Source organism: Marmota monax, unplaced genomic scaffold (assembly GCF_021218885.2).
Source record: "Marmota monax isolate L192 unplaced genomic scaffold, Marmota_monax_Labrador192_F-V1.1 WCK01_AAM20220418_F8-fsc00023, whole genome shotgun sequence".
NCBI lineage: Eukaryota > Metazoa > Chordata > Mammalia > Rodentia > Sciuridae > Marmota > Marmota monax.
Window position 1 is genome coordinate 13,213,458 of NW_026692907.1, and position 22,560 is coordinate 13,236,017.

General features: G+C 39.8%; 1 protein-coding gene across 2 annotated transcripts in view; it reads right to left on the bottom strand.

Annotated features, from left to right (window-relative positions):
- Window positions 1–22,560, bottom strand: part of Jak1 (Janus kinase 1) — a 130,265-nt gene that overhangs the window by 27,195 nt on the left and 80,510 nt on the right. For both annotated transcript variants that reach the window (XM_046450840.2, XM_046450839.2), the window contains exons 4-10: window positions 20,655–20,778; window positions 14,855–15,008; window positions 10,948–11,111; window positions 8,833–9,175; window positions 6,240–6,425; window positions 2,405–2,562; window positions 166–289 (exon numbers count right to left, since the gene is read on the bottom strand). In XM_046450840.2, coding sequence (XP_046306796.1) covers window positions 166–289; window positions 2,405–2,562; window positions 6,240–6,425; window positions 8,833–9,175; window positions 10,948–11,111; window positions 14,855–15,008; window positions 20,655–20,778 — 1,253 coding nt within the window. The remainder of the gene's footprint in view (window positions 1–165; window positions 290–2,404; window positions 2,563–6,239; window positions 6,426–8,832; window positions 9,176–10,947; window positions 11,112–14,854; window positions 15,009–20,654; window positions 20,779–22,560) is intronic.

Here is a 22,560-nt window from a genome sequence, read left to right on the forward strand (position 1 = left end):
TTCTGAAAATGGAGTGCTCCCTGAAAGACCCTCCAGGGATTTTCTTAGAGACACAGGCTTTCCCAACCTGGCCAAGAGTAGTTCTGACTGCAACAGATCCTGGACCAGGTTGCTCTGGATCCCCTGTGACCATATGACTTGGCCCATGCCAGTGTTCAGACTGACCTCAGACTTTTCAAAGCAGGTGACAGTCATGAGGATGTTGTCAAAGTCGGTGCAGCTCCACCTCAGCACGTACATCCCCTCCTCGTTCCCTTCTTGCCGCAGCTTATTGATGGCATATTCTGTGCTGGAGAGGGAAGTGGGCAAAGGGAGAGAGAGCTCACACCATAGCACTTTAGACCCCTAGGGTCTCCACTTCCCAGAGCCTCTAGTCTTATAGGAGCTGCCCAGGGTTCTAAGGTTCTGACATGATGCACATGGAGATACTGAGGAGCCAGGAGACAGCTGGAATCTATAGCACTGAGAAGAGGACTCAGCCTGCTGTCTCCTAAGCCACTGAGACCTGCTTGTCCCCAGGTTCCCCAGAGATGATGTCTCTGGTTATCACTAGAAGAGTGTCCTCTAAGGCTGTGATAAAGAGCTGCCAATAATAGAGAAAAGGGATCCTATCCTCAGCCTTCCTTTCCCAGCCTAACTGGAATACGAGCCTTGTGGAGTGGGCATTTGGGGCTATTTTGTTTATTGCTATATCCCCAGTAACTAAAGCGGCCTACTCATTGTACATGCTCAATAAATAACACATTGAATGAATAAATCCATGAGGATTTAACACAATGTTAGAAAGGAATATGCCTATCCTACAGGCCTTTGCATCCCTAGGACCAACGAGTCCTGGCACACAGAGGGGACTGAATACTGGCTAAATAAGTCCCGTAGAGGTTGGTTATTAATACCTAGTTAGTGCTGCTCGCCAAGTGTTGGTGAAAGAGGGTTGTTGTGGTCAACATGCTTGAAAGGCAGAAAGAACTCTGCAACTGTCTTTGACACCTTTCATACACCTTTGCACCTGTTGATCATGCCTCCAAGACCCCCACCTCCTCTGTAAGACCTGGCAAACCATCATTAATTCTTGGATGTTTGATGCAATTTGAGTGCTGCCTACTCTGAGAAAGCTCATTAGTGTAAGTATTCGTCCACATAACAAGTACTCACTGCATACCTATGATGAGCAGGCCTGCTGTGCTATTGGAAAAGCATGGAGCAATACATACAATACCCCTACCTTTAGGGAGCTCAGATGCTGGGAAGCAAGGGTAGTCAGACCAGACACAATGGACGCGTAAATAAGCACAGGACACGTGGTCACAAATGCCACTGATAGAAACAAACCAGAATGAAGCTATTGGGGAGGGTGCGATGGAGAGCAGGAAGAGGTTTTGTTACTTTAAATAAAGTGGTCCTGGAAAACCATGGATAAGGTGCTGAGGGGCACCTAAAGGAAGCAGGTAGATCCTATAGGAAGAACACTCCCAGCAAAGAAAAGCAAATGCCAGGGCCCTGGGTGGGACAATGGAGGAAGACACTTTTGTGGCATGCAGTTCCTTGCTTCATAATTTTTTGTGTCTGTCTTCTCCAATGAGAAAACTCTCTAGTCCAGGAACCACACTGCCACCAAACTACCCGTCCCAAGGTAACTGGGGTAGCAAGAAGGTAGAAATCATATCACATGGAAAACAACTGAAGAGACAGTTTCCTCAATTTACAGAAACAGGGCAACTGTGTCCCTCTGTCTAAGGACAGTCACATGTAAGAGGAAGTACAATGAACCCCTGTTGACTCCTCGGCAGAGCACAGAGAGAAAAGAGGAGTTAAAGAGAGCGCAAGTGCAACTCCCTTTCAGAAAGGGATGCACATCTGACGCTGTAAGAGTGACAATCTACTGGCTGCCTGTGCAGTACTCAGTACCCCATCATCAGAGTTATCTGGGTATAGGTTACCAATTCTGAGATGCAGGTGGACTAAGACATTTCACAAAGCCCCTCTGGTCTTAAGGCTGTCTGGCATTCCTCTGGCACTTAAAGACAAATAGACTCAGCATTGTGTTTACTATACTGTCTGATGCTCAGATCTGCATCCTATTTTTCTTGGCTCACACACAGGGTTTGACAAGGGGTAGGGGCTGTTAAAAAGGGGAAGCTTTGCTCAGTTAGCTCTAGAGAAGTGATGGGGATGAACTGAGGGTAAAAAAACAAGTAGGAGAGGAGTTGAGGGACTGCTGCAAGGATTAAGGTAGATGACGGAAGGACTGGCCAAAGCTCAGCAGGGATGGAAAATAGGGAGTGAGTGCCCCAGCATAAACAACAGATAACACCTGGGACTGAGGAGACCAGACTTCCTGCCACTAAAATGTGCTCTCTTTTCACTTCACACCAAAGGCAAATGAAAGTATTCCAGAACCAACCAGATTGGACCATGGCAGCCATTCTGTATGTTGTGGACTATCAATGGGGGAGCTACATCGGTGCAGAGGTAATGATGGGCATCTGCTGTGAGCCGGAAGTAGCCATCAACCAGGGACACAAAGGACAAGGCCTCCTCATGGGAAGAAAGCTTCAGTTCCTGTAAAAGAGAAGACATCGCCAGTTATATCACACAGCTATCGTCAGTAAGTGGCTGACTATACGGCAGGGTACACAGTGAGAAGATGTTTAAACAACACAGAATGTATGGCCCCTCAAGAAAACTCTTTGTTGATATGTACTGTTTCCCTTGTACTTACATAGGCCTCGATGGTTAGCACACTTTCTCATCCATTATCTTAATGGGTACCATCAGATGAAGGGACATTGTGCCTGTGAATGCAGGGTTGGGGGCAGGGAAGACAATGGCTCATTTGACTACAGTTTTTCCCACAGCACTGAAGAAATGAATGGCTGGTGACAGACAAATAAGACCAGTGGAGGGGAGAAAGGTGGGTAGGTGAAAGCAGCCAATCAGGAGAGAAGTAAGGGGGGCTGGTGACCACTGTGATACCAATGGAAGGGTGCCCTGGGCTGTGAGCCAAGGAGGCCAAAAGAGGGCAGGACCACAGCACCTCAGGAAGGGGACCTCCTCTCAGGTGTGACCTGGCATCCACTGCAAATATTCCTGGAAAATCAAATTTAAGATGCTCTAAAGTGAGTGCTAGGGCTAGCTGAGGTGGGTCCTCACCCACCACATGATAATCAAGACCACATAAGCACAAGAGTTTCCTGAGAGCAGAGTTATAAATAGAAAAGGAAGATGTCAAAGAGATACAGAAGAAAGTAATAAATCAAGATAGGATTTAATAATAGGCTGGCATCATGCTTTCCTTAAAAAGCACCAGCAAAGGGCTGGGAAGGGACAGGGAAGTGAGATATCCAAATGGCAGCATTGAGTTGTGGCTGATCCCCAGGCTCTGAAGCTAGACTGTCTGGGTCAAATCCACATCTCCACCTGCTATAGGTTTAAGAGTATGTACTGTTTTTTAAAAAACAAAAAACCTAATCAATAAATGGGCTAAGAAACTGAACACACACTTCAAAGAATAAGAATCAATCAACAAATATATGAAAAAATGTTCATCATCTCTAGCAATTAAAGAAATGCAATTCAAAACTACTCTAAGATTTTATCTCACTCCAGGCAGAATGGCAGTTATCAAGAATACAAGCAACAATAAACATTGTCAAGGATGTGGGGGAAAAGGTACATTCACACAATGCTGCTGGGACTGCAAATTGGTGCAACCATTACGGAAAGTGGTATGGAGAATCCTCAGAAACTTGGAATGGAACCAATATTTGATCCAAAGGACCTAAAATCAGTATACTATAGTTATGCAGCCACATCAATGTTTATAGCAGCTCAATTCACAATAGCCAAACTATGGAACCAACCTACATGCCCTTCAACAGGTAAATGGATAAAGAAAACATGTATATGTATACAATGTAATATTACTCAGACTTAAAGAAGAGTGAAATTATTAATGCAGCTGGAGAATATCATGCTAAGCAAAATATGCCAATCCCCAAAAAACCAAAGGCTGAATGTTTTCTCTAATATGAAGATGCTAATTCACAATTGTGGGGGGTGTGGTTAGGGAAAAACAGAGGTACTTTGGATTAGATAGAGGGGAGTAAAGGGAAGAGATGGGGTATGGGAGTAGGAAGGATAGTAGAATGAATCAAGCATTATTACCCTATGCTTATATGATTACACAACCAGTATGATTCTATATCATGTATAACCAGAAGAATGAGAAGTTACATTCCACTTATGTATGTCAAAATGATTCTACTGTCATGTATAACTAATAAGAACAAATTTTAAAAATGGTCAAATATTGGCAACTTCAAATGATTTAACCTAATTTCTACATGTCCTTGGCATAATACTTCAACTTCTCTGTGTCTCAGTTTCCCCCTTTGTGAAATGGGGAGAGTAACCTACCCACTCATAGAGTTGATACGAAAATTGAAAGAGTTGCGATCTGTAAAGTATTCTGAATAGGAAATGCCTGGCACCTGTAAGGGCTAGTGTATGGGAAGGAGCTCCCATGCCCACCACAGCACTGTAACTTGGCAGAGCTGGCAGGTAAGGTGTGATTTAGAGGATGGGAACACCAACAGTGTGCTAGATATGATTGTCAGCCTGGGCAGAGTTGGGGAAGCTCATAAAATATGTACCCTGTCTGCTGCTTCTCTTCTGCCAGGTGTCTTAAGGATTTGGCCACAATGAAGAGCCATACTACAGAGATGCCAACTTCTCCCTTATTTCCTCAGAGTCCCTGGGGTATGATAATGCCTCAGAAATCAAAGAAAAACAGGCAAAAATCATAGCTTGTGGCCAGACGGTACTGGCAAGTCCTGCTGTTTCCTCACTGGGTGACACTACAAGTTTCTATGCCTCTCAATCAGTCTCGGGTTCCCCATTTGAAATATAGCCAATATCCTTCCATCTAAGGTTCTTTCAAGGACGAAATAACATAGGCTTAGGACCTTAATATTGTAAGGATTAATAACACAGGTATAATATATAATAGAATCTGATATCTATAATATGCTCAATAAATAGTATTTATAGTATTATTTTCTCTCTCTCCCTCTTTCTTTCCACCATCATTACTCTGGCCTTTTCTACTTCTCCCTTCACTTTGCTTTTATGTTTCTTAATAAAACATTCTCATTCATAAACTGCTGCCTGTATCTCATATTGCTTCTGGAAGAGAGATTCCCTAGATTCCAAAGAAAGAATATATAAATATTTTCTAAGTTTTAACACATATTGGCAAGCTGCTCTCCTAAAGGTTATGTCAAAAAGACAAGTGTCTGTGGATGTGAGTGACTCTGTTTCTTAAATCATATCACCAGGCTCTTCCTTAGCACTGGGTGTTTTCTTTTTTACACAGTATTTACCAAATTGCAGGCAAATCATGGTATTCCCCTGGTGCTGACTCTTTGCTTTGTGAGCATGCCCTGTCTCACCAGCCTTTCCTCTCCACATGTGGTCAGCTGTCACTTCCCCAATAAAAACATGTTTATTTTGGCAGAGTTCCCACTTCCCCGCCAAACTGGCCGGCTTGTCTAGATTATGTCCTCAAGTGATACCAAAAAAAGAGGAAGTGAGATTGAACACCCCTCTTCTTCTTCTTCTTTTTTTTTTTTAACATTTTTCTAGTTGTCAATGAACCTCATTTTATTTATTTTATTTATATGTGAGGCTGAGAATTAAACCCAGTGCCTCACAGATGCCAAGCAAATGTTCTATCATTGAGCCACAACCCCAGCTGAACACCCCTCTTCTATCCAAGAGTGGCTGGGTGTGCCTGACACCCTGCCACTGTGGTCTGCCACTTGCCTCGTGGTCTGATGAGGTGCCAAGGGGTGTTCCCACCCATTTCATCCCAGACGACCCACCAACTCAGCAGGGAGGCCACAAGGTGCCATTGGTGAAAATGTTGTTATTCACTAATCTTCTTAAAATCTGCTAAATTTGTAAATTAAATATCGATGCTGAAAAATCTTTGGGTGAACAACAAACCCTAAGGAAGATTCAATTTGCGAGACCAAAGAATAGCACTAGAATGCACCAGTGTAACTTAAAAACTGGTTCTGAATATGTCTCACAATGTAGATTTTTTGGCTTAAATCAGATAATCATCAGATTTTCCCTTTGGGACAGGAACTGAAGATCATATGCCGCGCAACTGTCCTTAGCAATGTGTTCCTCTCATCACCAGATGCAGACTGAAAAGCTTCCGGAGTACTTACCATTTTTTTGTTGTCCTGCTTATTAATGCTGACCATAGACTCCTTGATTACAATGTGAGTGATTTCAGGGAAATAAGAAAAATTGTTCCATTCTTCCTGGATTTTATTTTTCTCCTCATCCTTCTTGTGTTTATTTTCCAGTTTTTTCCGCTTCAGTTTATTTTTTTCCTTTTCAACCGGAACAACCTGATAAGATACATAAAAGTGACAGGGTTAAGTTGGCTTTCTCATTTTGTTTCTGGCAACCTTATGCAGGGACTAGGTCCAAGGAGGAGAAAGCTAGCAAGTCTGGATATACACAGCAACTAGGGGAGCTATGGGCTTAGGACCAGAGAACTGAGTCACATCAAGGAATCTTGGAATTTCAAACCTGGAAGAGATCTCCTTGAGCACACTGACTAAACTCTTCATGTGATATATACAATGTGCAATGTAAACTTGGCAGGGGCCATAACCGCCTCTGGGCATGTATCTACAATCAGGCCACCTCACTTTCAGTCTGACATGTGCTTCAATATGAGAAAAGAGCACATTCTTCCCAAACACGACTGGACAGAACAAGAGCTTTCTCCTTCTACTATCAATTGTCCTGATCTGTTAACGGTACTGAAGTGGACGTTTTCAAGAGAAGATCTGAATAATCTACATAAGTCTAAATATATTATGTAGAATGGGCTCTGGAGACTATAGTTCTAGTTAAGTTCCCATCCCTGCCAGTTATTTAACTAGTTAGATCATCTCTTTAAGCCACCATTTCCCCAATCATAAAAAAAGAGAGAGTTTGCATTGTCAAGAGTTTCTTCAAGACTAGGTAATTAACAAATCAGCTTATTAACAAAGTACCTACTACCTAGAAAGTCCTTGTTACACATTAGGCATTGTAATTTTAGCATTAGAATAAAACATAAGAAAATAAATTCTCACATTTAACTTATTATTTACAATAATACAGTAGCTGAATGTTATGGTTTTGTGTGAGGTCTCCCCTAAAAGCTCACCTATGAGACAATGCAAGAAGGTTTGGAGGAGAAATTATTGGGTAAGCCCTAATCTAATCAGTGAATTGACCCCCCCCCGATGGGATTAAATGGGTGGATGGGTGTGGCTGGAGAAGGTGGGAACTGGAGGCACGACTTAGGGGTATATATTTGTATCTGGCAAGTAGAGACCCTCCCCCCTCTCTCTCTGCTTTCTAATCATCATGTGAGCTGTTTTCCTCCACCATACTCTCCTGCCATAATGTTCTGCCTCACCTCAAGCTCTGAGGAATACAGCTGGCCTTCTGTGGACTAAGACCTCTGAAACTGAGCCTTCAAATAAACCTTTCCTCCTTTACAATTGTTATTATGGGTCCTTTAGTCACAGCAGCGAAAAAGCTGACTAAAACACTACAGTAATTTATTCAACATTTATTATATGCCAGGTTCTATGCCAAATGTCATTTAGTGTTCTTACTAACTCTATGAGTTAGATACAATAAGCATTCTTGGCCTTCCATATTCATGGGTTCCATGACTATGCAATCTGTATCACAAATTCAACCAACCAAAGACCAAAAATGTAAGGCAATGGGTCTGTCCATGCTGAACGTAAATTTTTTTTAATTATATTAACCCCCAAAGCAGTACAGCATAACAAGTATTTACATAGCATTTACATAATATTAAGTATTATAAATAATTAGAGATAATTAAAGTATACAAAAGAATTGTGAGCATTATATGTACATACTATGTCAATTTATATAAGAGACTGTAGCATATTTGGATATCTGCAGAGGATGTTGCAACCAATCCCTCAGTGGATACTAAAAGATAATTGTACCTCCATTTGACAGATGTTATATGTTCCTGATGTAAGTGAAATAATCCTCCCAAGGCCATATCATCATAAGTCATGGAGCTAGAATCTGAACCAGGTCACCTGAGGTTTAAAACCCATGCTCTTAGACCACTCTGTTCTATTGCCTCATCCATCTTTACCTCAATAAAGCAGCATCATAATGCAAAAATCAATTATCCTATAATTTGAAGCCAGAGGCTTAAGTTCAATTCTTACCTCAACTGTTTTTTAGTTATGACCTTAGGCATATTCCTTAACTTCTCTGTTTCTCTTTGAGTTCGTCTGTAAATGGGGATGACGGCAGTACTCCCCTTGAAGATTTTTTTTAATTTTAGAAGTAAATGAGCTAATATATATAAAATGCTTAGAGGGCTGTGGCTGTGGCTCAGCAGTAACGCACTTGCCTAGCATGTGTGAAGCACTGGGTTCGATTCTCTGCACCACATATAAATAAATAAAATAAAGGTCTATCAATGACTAAAAAAAATTTTTTTTAAATGCTTAGAAAAATACTTGCACATGGTAAGCACTCAGCAAATGTATACTGTTATTATATTAGTGTGTTTTATATATGTTATTATCTGTATTTCCCTACAAAACTCAATAAATAATTATCTGTGCTACAAGGATGATGACTAATACATGGTGTATAACTTAAATAAACTCAGTCTAGAAGAGTAACAGACATATAAACAGATAATTCCAGCAGGCTAAATAGCACACATTATGTTCCCTTTAATCAGCCACTTACGTTTGGTTTCTGCCGCCACTGGATTCCAAGATTTCCAGTTACCATCACTTCATAAGAGAGAACATTTCCACTGTCATTTGAATGAAGCCAATTCATTTCATTTTCTGATGAAATTAATAACATAGAAGTCTCAAATATTTCAGCCCCATAATGTTTTGTCAAAGTTTCCAAGGTAGCCAGGTATTTCACCTTCAGGTCATGAGGGGACACACTGCTGTCACAAATGGTCTTGTTATTAAATTCCTTTAGGAAATCCTTGAAAACATTATTTATCCGCATCCTGGTGAGAAGGTTCCTCTGTCTGATGGATTTATTCAATGTTTCTGGAATATATCGCTTGTAGCTAAAAGAAAGTATGAAAATTGAACTCTTTTTCATATTTAGATTAGCAGAAAATAGAAACAAACCTAAGTCTATGAATCTTCCTTGCATGTGTTACCATAGGAAAAAGGAAGATCTACTCCCAGAAGACCTTAGATGGATGATAATCCTAAGAAGATGGAGCTGAATAAAGACTGAGAGAGAACAGAAAGGTACATGTTCCAAAAACTTTACAAAAATGGGAATCCTTACAGGTATTATCAAATTTTCTGGATCACAAACACAGGTAGCAAAATTGACATATCTATATTTTTGTTTCACTGCTCTTGTGTACATTAGTACTCACATATAGTGTATACTGTTAAGACTGAGCATCAGTTAGAAAACAGTCTGAAAGGCATCAAGAGGGAGTAACTCCAGGTGATATTATAGATGCTTTGGTATGTGCTATTTGCTTGTGTGTTTGATAATTTTTCTATAAAGAGCACAGAAAAAAATTTTTTAAAACATACACAAAGCCTAATTAAATACAAAGATTTAAAGTGTCTGCCATGTGAATAAGTCCACAACATATTATTAAATAGATCAACTAGTAAGCTGAAATGTTAATTTCTTCCATCCAGGTACTGATGGAAAAGGATCTATGATATCAGGGTCTTGGCAAACCAATATACTGCAATAACAGGAGTCAGTTTTAAGAAAAGCATGAATGCCCTGAAAGTCCACTGGGGGACAAACAAATGGGGAGATGATCCATTTGTTTTCCCCAAGTCTGAGACAGTACCAGACCCAGAGTAATCCCTGCAGCCCAAATGATTTCACAACAAAGAATCTTATTAAGTGGGGGGGTTTATATTCAACAAATAGGGTTAATTTTTCTTTTAAATTAATAGAATAGAATAGAATTAAAGAAAAACTATCATTTTTCACTTCAGACTTGTAAAAAAATAAAGAGAAAGCACAAAGAGTGAAAGTCACATAAAAAAGTAAACACAATTCAGCATGTGTCTCATTAGTTCCTGCACTGAAGAGCGACTAGGACTCTGGTCAAGGGCAATGAGAACCAAGAAGTAACCTTATGACAAGATGTATGCTTATGACCCATCACAATAATGCAGCTAACTCTCCTCTAAAAATGAGACTGTCTTCATTTGTGATAATCATAATAGCCCAAGATGTGTGCTTATAACCCATAACAATAATGCAGCCACCTCTCCTCTAAAAACGAGATTGTCTTCATTTGTGACAATCATAATAGCCCAGGTGAAAAAAAGAAACAGATTTCACAGATGGGTGAAAATTATACAGATTGAGTACTGATCTCAAATGTTACTTTAGGTAAGTATAATTTTCTTAAGATACTGCTTGGCTGTCCCTCACACAAGAATTAACAGCTTCCTAGTGAATTACTAGAACTCCTTGGGAGCTCAGACAGGGGTAGTAGTAGCAGCTGCTTGTAGAGCCATACTGAGATGTATTTAAAATGGGTTCAGCACCAAAGGAAAAACTACAGTGACAGATGGCAATGTCTGAGGGTAAGGAGGGAAGGTAGGTCACTAATGTGATTGGTATTACAGCCCAGAAATTTCACCCTAGAACAAATTTCTGAGATTATCAGTCATCATTCAAAATCAAGACACAATTATAAGTGTGTTACCTTTTACAAATATTCTAGGTAAAATCTGCAGAGAGCAGGAGTCAGGCAAACACGGGTAGCAGTTAAACAATATGTGTGAGAGCATGTATAATTAACACCAGCCCCACAGTCCACTATTTAGCCAGCAGAAAGTTTACCTGATGTCCTTGGGAAGTTCTGGCAATTGCACCTTCTTCATCATGGCATAGTGCGAAATGGCCAGGACAGCCATCCCCAGGCACTCATTCTCAATATCATGCCCATCCTGCTCAGTCTTGGGGTCCCGAATGGGAGCCAGGCATTTGACCAAATCATACTGACCCTTTGGGGGCAGAAATGAGAAAAGAAAATGAGCCCCCATTTAAATTTCAAGAGCCCACTCCTGTATTTGATTTTGAAAGGAAGGACTCCATATGAGAAGGTGCTACCCAGAAAAGCAGTTCAGTAATGAGATCAATCACATTTATAGCTTCTGCAGCATCGAACTTCTTTTTCAACAAAACTAGGCATGAAAAGGCTCAGGAGATGTTCTCCCTAGGTAAATTCAACAAGTAGTTATTGAGTGCTATGTTAGGTACTGGTGAAGAGTAAAAACAAATTCAACAAGTAGTTATTGAGCGCTATGTTAGGTACTGGTTAAGAATACAAACACAAAGTTCCTTCATGAGGCTTATATAAACAATGCAGACAAGCAATGTGTGCTAGGTATGAACTGTGCCAGAACAAGGCAAGTGACACTGGGCTGAGGTTTGATCATTCATTAATTCCACAAACATGCAAGTCTAGGAACTGTGTGTATAAAGTCAGCAAGGGTAGCACCTCCCAGTCTGATGCAGGTTTACGAAAGAAGAAGGAATTCACATTCAACTTTTTCTAAGTGTGTTCCACATCTGCTTTTCATGTATGCAGTAGTGAACTGTATCATCAGAGTAACTCCCTCACTGATGGGGGTGCATTCCACTCCAAGAACCAATGGGAGCTTTAAAAACAAAAACTAAATCAAGACTAAAAAGAAGGGCCCGCCATCTGCCTTTCACAGAAATGATGACAATGCTAATACCAGCTCGTATTTATTAACCCCTAACCTCATTGCTAGATCCTGTGCTTAGCTCCTTTCACCTATTATTTCATTTGATCCTCACAACAGCCCTCTGAGATGGCATTAACATCATTACCCACACTTATCATTCAGTTTGATAATTCCTGAGAACCAATTATAGGCCAGATGTTATTTTAGGCATAAGGGATGTAGAAATAAACTAAACCATGTTTCTGACCTCATGGAGATTACATTAGAGAAAGGGGGGAAAAAAACTGGAATATCTGACATCAGACAGTTACAAAAAGCAAAGTCAAGTGGAAGTGCCAAGCATCATAGGGGATGGGGTGAGGAAGGGTCACTGACCTGTTCTACACACTTTTAAGAACCAATAACAATAATCTATGCCAACAATGTGAGAAGAACAGAACAAAATCTGAAACTGGTTTTTGGCTACAATTTTCTTTGAATATTTGTTATACAGCAGCTACCTCAAGTAACTTGTGTCTAAAAGCCTCCCAAAGGTCAAATTCTAATGCAATATTTCATCCTTCAAATACAATACAATGCTCTTTTATATGTCTGCTCTAAAGAAAGATAAGTAAATCTCAGATATGCGTTCATAAAACTGAGAAACTGAATCCAAAAAGACTGATCTGATTTTTTTCCCAAATACTATTTCCTGAGGGTTGTGCATTTTCTCATTTTTCTGGTGTCTCTAAAGTCAATTTTAAGGTATACATGGAATAAAGTACTATTAGTAACCAAAGCTACAATGGGATATAACTTTTGATATAAAATGGAATATAACTCTTGACGTAAAAGTATATCCTAAGAAAATAATAGGCATGTACAGAAACTCATATAAGGCTCATATAAACTCATATATGACAACTCCTATAAACTCATATATGACAACCTATCATAATGATAGCATCATTAAAAAACTTGAGGAAAAACTCAAAATGTCAGGTGGGGTTGTGGCTCTGTGGTAGAGCACTTGCCTAGCATGCATAAGGCACTGGGATGGATCCCCAACACCACATAAAAATAACAACAAATAAAATAAAGTTAAAAAAAAACTAAATAAACAAATAAAGGTATTGTGTCCATCTACAACTAAAAAATATTTTTTTAAAAATGTCCAGAAACAGACAATTAATTACTTAAATAAATGATGGCTTTTCCTCATTATTCAATTTTCTACCTAAAATCTCCACTTGAGTTTTCATCAGCCTCTCCAAAAGAGAATCCCTCATTTCCACCACTTCCCCAGGCTCTTCCTCCCAGTCTTCCATATGTAGGGAATGACTCCATCATCTATCCAACATTGCCCAAAACAACACCTAGAAATCATCTCCGAGTCCTCAGATTCTCTCATCTTCCAAACCTAATCCATCAGCAAATCAGCCTAATTCTACCTCCAAAATTAATGGCAGATCTATTCATTTTGCCCCAACCCCAATGCCATTACATTAAGCCAAACCAGCATTTTCTCTTGCTTAGACCACTATTACAGACTCTCAGCTACTATGTGAGAGATGCACCCTTGGGTCCAGCACATCCACTTTCCACATATAACAGAACCATCATTGACTTACAACATTAATAAGATCAAACCCTCCAACTGGCACCCAGAGTAAAAACATGACCCCTTACCAATTTGTGCAAGGCTCTGCAGGACCTGGCTGTTTGCCTCACCATCCCCTCTCCTAACACCCTGCTCATGTTCTCCCAAGTGACTCTCCTTTTAGCTCCCACCTGCCTCAGGACCTCCCCACATGAGCTCCTCTCCTCAGATGTTTTCAATCAGGGCGAAAGGAATAGTGGGTAATGTCTGAGGACATTTTGGGTTGTTACAACTGTGAGGAGGGTAAGGTGCTGGTAAATATTCTGCTGGCATCTAGTGGGTACAGGCCAGGGGTGCTGGTGAATACCCCACAATGCAGGGAAGTTCGTCACAACAAAGAATTACCTAGCTCAAAATGTCAGCAGTGAAACAACTGACTACTGACAGAAACTATTGAGAAACTCCACAGGAAAGAAATACTTCCTCTACTCCTCTCTCAGATTACAGCCTCTTTTATATTCTTCAAGATTCATTATAAATGTCATCTCCCTAAAGAGACTTTCTCTGTTCACACTATTTAAATTAGGTCTCCCCATTCAAATCTCACACCATGTCTCTATCACAAGAGCCTTTATGTCCCTTCATAGCATTTCCTACAATTTCTTACACTTTATGTATCATTTTGTATGCTTGTTGTTTTCTATTATCTAACTTGGATAATAACTGATGCATGCAGAGACCATGTCTATTTCATTCACTCCAGTACCTCAACAAGTACAAGCACCTGAGGCAAACAGGACCCAGACACTCAGTAAATATCTGTTGAATAAATGAATTACTATGAAGTCATTAAAACAACAAAGATCAATATTTTAATGGACATTTGCAAGGCAAATGATAGGATGAATAAAGGGCCTATAGAGTGACACAAATAAAATATACTCAAAAACTACATAGTATATAATATAAATCTGCATGTTAAAATCAGCAAACATGTGATCCAAAATGCTAACAATCTCAGGGTAATGTAATTTCAGGTGATTCTAACTTCTCTTTGGCTTTTTCCTAGTATCAAACCTTCCCAGTCTCCTACCACTGTGACAAAGTGGCCATCTCCTTCCTCCCAGACATCTCCTTGCTGAAAAGTACCTTATTAGCTTGACTGAACTATACCTTCCCTCAATTATACCTCCCTGTGACTTTTGCATGTAAGATGCTACAGATGACAAGGAAAAAGAGAGGGAAGAAAAAGGGAATAGAGAAGTGAGGCCTGAAAACCCACAAGTAGGACAGCCTTCCCGTCTCACCTGGGGCAAGTCTAGGTGCAGCAGCACTTCTGCAGAACAGGCCATAAAGCATTCCAACACCACTAAGTTCAGCTGCACAGGGTATTTGAGCCCTATAACATCTCACCCTCCCTATAAACTCCTGGTTCCCTCAGGTCCAAACTTTTCACCTGAGCAAACAGGTACTCCAGCGAGCTGGCATCAAGGAGAGGGGTTGCATCTGGAACCTTTTTCTTCTCATAGCCATTTTTCTGCTTCTTTGGAGAATGTCGCCATACAGACTGCTCATTGTCATTGGTTCCATGCCAGTTTGTGAAGTAGAACCTGAAAGGTGGTAGAATGAATGTCAGTTGTGGCAAAGGGAATCCTGGAATGCTGGGAAAGGCATCCTGGTCCCACAAGAGTGGACAGCTCAGGAAGTGAACTGCCCTGAGAGGTGAGTAAAGAGGCCAGCCTCGCATCCTGCAGCACCCCTTCATCTGTTAGGCTAGTTTTATTCTTGCAGGTGCTCTGTGAAGACTGTCCTGTCAGCATCTCCTCAATGATGCAGAGGGGTAAAGTGACTTCCCAACGATCACAGAGATGGCTCCTCTGACAGCCACTGTGTCTTCCTAGACAGGAAAGAGTCCTTGCTGTCTAGAAACAGCTGCTGACCCAATAGCCCCTGTACCTTTGCATCAAGGTTGGGCCACCTGCCTTGGCCTCTCAGCATTTTCATTTACATCCTAATACTTCCGAAACTTAGTTTTACCATATGGTCAAGATGTGCGGTTAACACAGCAGTGTTTCCTAGTTCCCTGGCTTCCATTACTCAATTGATGGTGCATCTAATGATGAATGATTTCAAAAGAGAACTACATGAATACTAGTATAAGAATCAACTGTGGTGTCATGAGGAAATGTAACAGCACTTTATAGACAGTGTGCTGTGATCCTCACAGCAACTCCACAAAGTAGATTTGTTTCCACTTCAAAGATAAGGAAAACAGATTCCAAGAGGCTTGGTGACCTAAGACTAAAAGCCTATCTCTTAAGATAGCAGATTTTCTCTGCCATCTGTATAGGAAACACAGTGAGTTCCATAATGTGGGATGGTAGCTAAGCCAAGTGGCCCAAGGTCTTCAGGCTGTAGACTCGGCTGCTGCCTGGGCCTCTCACCCCTCACATGCCCATGTGCTGAGAAAAACTACCATGTCACCAAAAAGAAATGAATAAAAGTCCGCTCTCCCACACACAAAATAAGACTGCTGTTAAACTTAGATACATGTCACTGAACTGTGTGTAGAACCTAGGACACACCAGGCCCAGGGATGCAGAGGGTTCTTAGGCACAGACCCTGCCCTCTGTGAGCTCAACAACCAAGAAACAATATAATGCAACATATAATGGAGCACATGTCATAAGCAGGACTACACTGCAGTGTTCATGGACCCCATATACTTTCCGCTTCCTCCACTAAAGAAAAAATAAACAATAAAAAGTTATACCACTGTACTAGCATCAAGAAGAATATGATTCAACTTGGATTATATTCATTTTTTTTCTGGTTTTAAATAAAATTAAAACATTTCATGGGCCTCTAATAATATTGTGGGTCCTTGGCACTATACTTAATGAATAACTTGTCCCTAGGACCAGAATAAATAAATGGCAGGGTATGGAACCCAGACCATATGCAAAAGACAGAAGGAGACAAGACCGCCAAACTGACATAAGGCAGGATACCTCTGGAAGGAAGCCCAGGAAGAAGAAGTGAGATGGAAGAGGCCAAGAGACAGCAGGACTCTGGCAACAGTCTGGGTGAGGCAGTGGGCTCTGAGGCAATAGAGGCTGCAGTTGTCTCACTCACCACCAAATCCCCAGTGCCTGGCACCTAACACATGCTTAATACATGCTTGACAGACAACAAATAAAGAACAAACTCAAGGAATAGCAATCAACAATGAGAGAAAAGGATGAAGAAATTAAAGGTAAAAAAAAAATCAATATTTTATAACTTTCTATGGTTCTATACAGCCCATCCTCCCTGTAACTTATGAAAGGGGTGATAAGTTTGTAGGCTTTTCTCTCTCTCTCTCTCTCTCTCTCTCTCTCTCTCTCTCTCTCTCTCTCTCTCTCCTCTCTCTCTCTCTCTCCTCTCTCAGCTTTCTCTGTCTCTGTACTTCTCCCCTCAAGGTAAGTACAGAAGAGGAGGAAGAGAGAAAAAGTCAGGCCAAGAATGATTATGAAAGTTAGATCTGCTTCAGCTTCCAGAAAAATGCCCCTGTCTTTCTGGAATAGTGCCAACTCTACCGAGTTTCTGAAAAAAACTAACAGCTAAGATACTGAGGAAAGGCTCTGAGGATCTAGACAGTTTTTCTAACAAGTTCCTGAATCCCAGTAGCTTCTATGCTAGTCTACTGATTTAACCATAACTAAATAAATTAAGATCCTTTTTAAAAAGGATTCACTGCTAAACACACATTAATTTGTGCTTAACTAGTATCCAACTAAGATACTTTCAATTCTCATTGCTGAAAAAAAAATATGCTTACAAAGTTAAGAGACTGAAGCCCTAGAAATACCAACTGTGTATGTGACTGAGAAAAAAAGAAATATAACTGAAGAGCCCACATGCTGCATAAACCACACCAGGTCTCTGAAGCAGGTGTACTGTCCTCTTAAAGGGGATCAGACTCTGGTAACAACAGGAGCCCGAGGTGATGCAGAGGCTGACATTCATGTTGTCCCCAGGTCTTTTACTGATCATCAAGGGTTGAAAAGAGCATGGATGGAGTACTCAGCTGGCTCCTCTCCCCCAAGTAGAAAATAAGGAGAGAATGACCTGTGCCAGCTACAAAGTTCAAAGCAGGGCTCTAAGAGAATAGCATTAGACCAGGTAAATTCTGTTCATGGATAAGGGAAGCAGTGATCAGAGCATGAGGATATGTACAACACAAAGGTTTCCTGCAGTAGGGAAAGAAAAGGCCCTCAGAGGTGGAACACATTGTTACAGAAGCACTGAAGGCAGGTGCTCCCTGAACCAATCTAATGCATGGATCTCATCTTCTACATCCTGTCTGTCTCCATAAGACAGCATCTTCAGATGTGGTAGAGCCCAGGACCCAACATGCTCCCTCTGCACTAAACACAATCCTCAACAGGGTCACTGAAGATTGACAAAGACATCACAAGCACATTCTACTAGGCTTCTGAGAGGCCTGTGGGACTGTGGAACCATGTCTGGCTTGGCAGCCTTTTGGTCAGATATTCAGATGAGATAAGGCTGGAGAGATCAAACAATGTGCAGCTTCTCCACAACAGTAAAGACTAACGGTAAACACCAAGCCCAGGAAGTCTAAAACAAGCTGAGTCTCTATGAACTGCCTACACTCAAAAGTTGACAAAATTCTATTTCATAAGATGTCAAACAACATAATAACAACTTTAAATTGGTGGCCACAAATATCAACACCTTCCTAATTGCTAGAAAATTCAATTTCATTCCTTTTAAAAATTCTACATTCCTTTTTAAAATTAATAATTGATATGACCAAGAGTTCAAAGCACCAGTTAGGTGGAATAAGAGTGTTTTTCTTAAAAGATCTACTGCACAATGTGGTAACTATAGTTAACTGCATATCTCAAAATTGCTAACATTAAATTTTAAATGTTCCCACCACAAAAATAATTACCTGAGGTGATTAATATGTTAATTAGTTTGGTTTAATTACTTTACATTATATTCATAAGTTATAATATTGTTTTGTACCCCAATATACATAATTATAAACTGTCAATTTACAATGACATAAAAAATAAATTACCAAGGTGTTCATCAAACTTGGTACAAATTCCTGATATTATGAATGCCAATGTAAAAAATTGAGTAACAAGTAAATATAGTGTGACCCCTACCCACCCACATTCCTTTTCAAAAGAACATGGAAGGGTAAGTCCGGAGAAAAAAATAGATCTGTCAGTCACAGATACACCCTGCAAGTTTTTGAGAAATTATATTACAGATGACTGCAGATTCTAAATTTACATATAGACATAGTACACAATAAATTCTCTTTAAGTTTCTATAGAATTTTATTAACAGTGAAATTCACTTGGATGAAAAAGCAAGAATTTTTTTCTTAAAAAGGAATAAAAATGATTACCTTGAATTAACATATATTATAAAACAGTAACTATCAACATCATTACCTAAAAACAGAAAACCACAGTTAAAGTATAAGACTATTTCCCAAAATAGAGCTGGGATTCCACTGAAATAATCATCAACATTTATTTTCATATTGCACCTTCTTTAGTGGTGAGATTATGAGGTCTCAAAATTTTTGTAGTTTGTTGCAATGCAAATGTTTTAGCTTAGGGTGGTATCTTTTTTCCCCAAGTTCAAAGAGTCTGTGGTAACAAAGCAATATCCTGTTGAAGCACAATGTCAGGTAGAAAGCCAAGGTGACAAAAATGAAGCATCCGTGCACTTCCTGGCAGCTAAAAGAAATGGGGAATGGGCAAAGACAAGTTTTAATAGCGAGACACCCGTATGAACAACAAAGACTAATGCCTCAAAGTGAAATGTACTTATAATATAAGACAATTCACTACATGTATATCTCTGAATAACTCCCTTTTCTTTTCTGACATCAGAAAAAAGTAGAAGGGGTGAATTAAGTAACTCTCATTCCATCCAAGTCGCAAATGCTGCCATGCTAGATTGTAAGCTCAATTTAGAAACCTACAGGGAAAGGAGTAGAACTTCTGAGATTTCCAGCTGTACGTACCCATATCAACATTGGTCACACAGCCAATCCCAGGCCATGAAAAGAAAGACTACATTTTGCCAAACAAATACAAATATAAGTCAGAAAGTTCAGCTGGAAGCAGTAAACATTTCCCTAAATCTGGGACAAGTCTCACACGGCACACACCTCTCCTCTCAAGGTAAGGCTTTAGGGAAGTACAGGGAGAGGAGAAAGAGGAGAAAAAGTCAGGCCAAGAATGATTATGAAAGTTAGATCTGCTTCAGCTTCCAGAAAAATGCCCCTGTCTTTCTGGAACAGTGCCAACTCTACCGAGTTTCTGAAAAAACTAACAGCTAAGATACTGTGGAGAGGCTCTGAGGATCTGGATGGTTTTTCTAACATGTTCCTGAATCCCAGTAGCTTCTATGCTAGTCTACTGATTTAACCATAACTAAATAAATTAAGATCCTTTTCAAAAAGGATTCACTGCTAAACACACATTAATTTGTGCTTAACTAGTATCCAACTAAGATACTTTTAATTCTCATTGCTGAAAAAATATGCTTACAAAGTCAAGAGACTGCAGCCCTGGAACTACCAACTGTGTACGTGACCCTGGGAGACACTATAGAGTCTACCGCAAAGTTTATGGTAAGGGAGAAAAAGCAAATACTCATCAGAAGAGAACAACAGTCAAACATCTGCTTCCTGATCAAAACATCTATTACTTGAAAGAAAGATCAGCCCAGAGTTTCTAGGTTCCCATTCCAGGCAATATATCTCGTGCTTCATAGATGTAACTTTTAGTAAGAAATATATTTTATATAATGACCTAGTATATACCTCAGATTTTTTTAAATGTTCTTAGGATATGTATATATATGGATATTATCTATTCTCTCCTGTTTCTTTCTTTTTTTAAGTTCTGATCACAGCCCTCTGCATTAAAAACATAATCAAGATTCACTACCTGAAAAAAAACTGCTAAGGACACAGATGCTAGTTAACATTTCATAAACATTTCTTTTCTAAAATGTGGCAAAGGAAAAGTGATCAAATTCATCTCGAATAGTATTCCAAATATTGATGAAGTCCTTTCTCATATCAAGCAAACACCAAAGTTACAAACTACAAAAATGACTATGTTACTTCTTGGTAAATGACTCAGGGCCCAAGTTAACCGTCATCTCTGGATGCAGGAGGAGACCAGGCAGGCATCAGCTCAGTTCTCACATACCTCATGCGGTAGTGCAGTCGGAGTGATATCTTGTCATCAATGGTGATGGTGCGGTTCGGAGCATACCAGAGCTTGGTGTTCTCATCATACAAGGCAAAGAGGTTGTGGCATAGAGGAGATATACCTGGGGAAAGAACACATCAGAAGATTACAGGGAGATGCACTTGGCCACCTGTTTCTCAAGCATGACACACATAATGATAAGTGAGTCTCTCATCACAAAGAATCTGGGTCACTTATATCCTCTTAGGGCAAAAACAATTTTCAACCATGTTCAGTTAGGCAGTTTGAATTATGATAATCAAGAACCATGACTCCCCAGGAATAGGCATGTAGCTCCTGGTAAGCCAAATTAAAGTCATTTAAAAATAAAAATTGATGATGTTTCTCAATACAGGTAGTTTATGACAGAGACTTACCAAATCCTGCTTAAAAGATAAAAAGGCCATCTAAGAGGCTCACAGATCCCACCCAATGTGCACCTTGCTAATCAGACAGAAACACTCTTGGAGTTTGGGAAATCCTCAATCTGTTTCCTCCAAAACACGTTTGAACAATTCTAACACACTGTGGTTATACATTAAACATGCAAAGTTGTTCCTGGCAGTAGTGCACAAAATGCATATTAGAATAAATAATAACCAAAGTGGTTTTCATCAGTGATTAAAATTTATTACCATTAATAATAAATATAATTATTAAGTACTCTGTACAGTTACCATAAATATTTTTAGTAGTATCCAAGTAAGATGAAGATATATGCTTAACAAAGTTGGCCCAGTAATGCTTTGCCTTCCTACCTCACCAACTGCTTCCTTAATAACAAGCATGATTTAAAAAAGGTAAGGGAGATTATAAAGTCACTCACTTCTTAGCCCATGATTTAAATTACAGACCAGTAATCTACACAGATGTTGGGGTGGTGGGAGGTGAGTGCCAATAAACAATTATTACTGATATTTTCAGGTCCAACCAAGCCTCAAACTAAGATATAGTGAACTTAAATGATCAAAAAATGTGGGGAAAAAAATTAGGTAATTGGCACTTGTTTTCTAAATCAGAAACCTGAAGTGAAAATGACCTTGACAGGGCCCCTCTCTGGCCCTGCCCAGCCTGGTAGGGACACTCCAATGCAGAAACTGGCTTAAGAAGTCACAGGTGACTTGGCATCTCAAAGCTTTCTCCTGACACCTCAACTCGGGTCTCAAGAAAGGTGAAAGTTATTCCTGCCCAAGCTACAATTCTACTAACAAAGGGAAAAGATGGAGCTAAACTTTAAAGAGCATTTCCCCTAGGGAACAAAGGCCAATGGCTTTTGGATCCAGTATTAATAGGACTATGTTTCAGGTATGCTATAGGTTTTCATACATAAATTGGTTCTTACAGGCTGGCCTGAAAAATTAGCCTTTCTTTATACATATGTTTATTTGAATGCACACTTGAAGCATGATTTATATGTAATCATGGAAATGTCTATTTTCCTACCACAGGTCTGATTCTAAAAACCTTACCTATCCATAACTATTTATAAACAGGAAGATCAGAGATAACATGTTATATAAAAGTACTAAACAATAATACTAACATTTACTTGGGGCTACATGTTAGGCATAGAGTTAACACTACTTTTATTATCTTTTGCTCCTCCTGATACTTAATGAGGTTAATCATTTTTTCTTTTTGCCATTTTACAGTTGAAGAAACTGTGGTCTCCCAAGGTTTAATGTAATTCAAGGTTACTCAGTACCATGCAGAGTTGAGATTAAAACCAAGACAGAAACCACCGAGGAGATAAGCAATAAAAGCTCAAAGAACCAAACTTTACCATTGGTGAGTACAAAACAGGGAAGAAAACAGTATAGCTCCCAAACATGACTTCTGTAATAACAATGAGAGCTACAAAAAT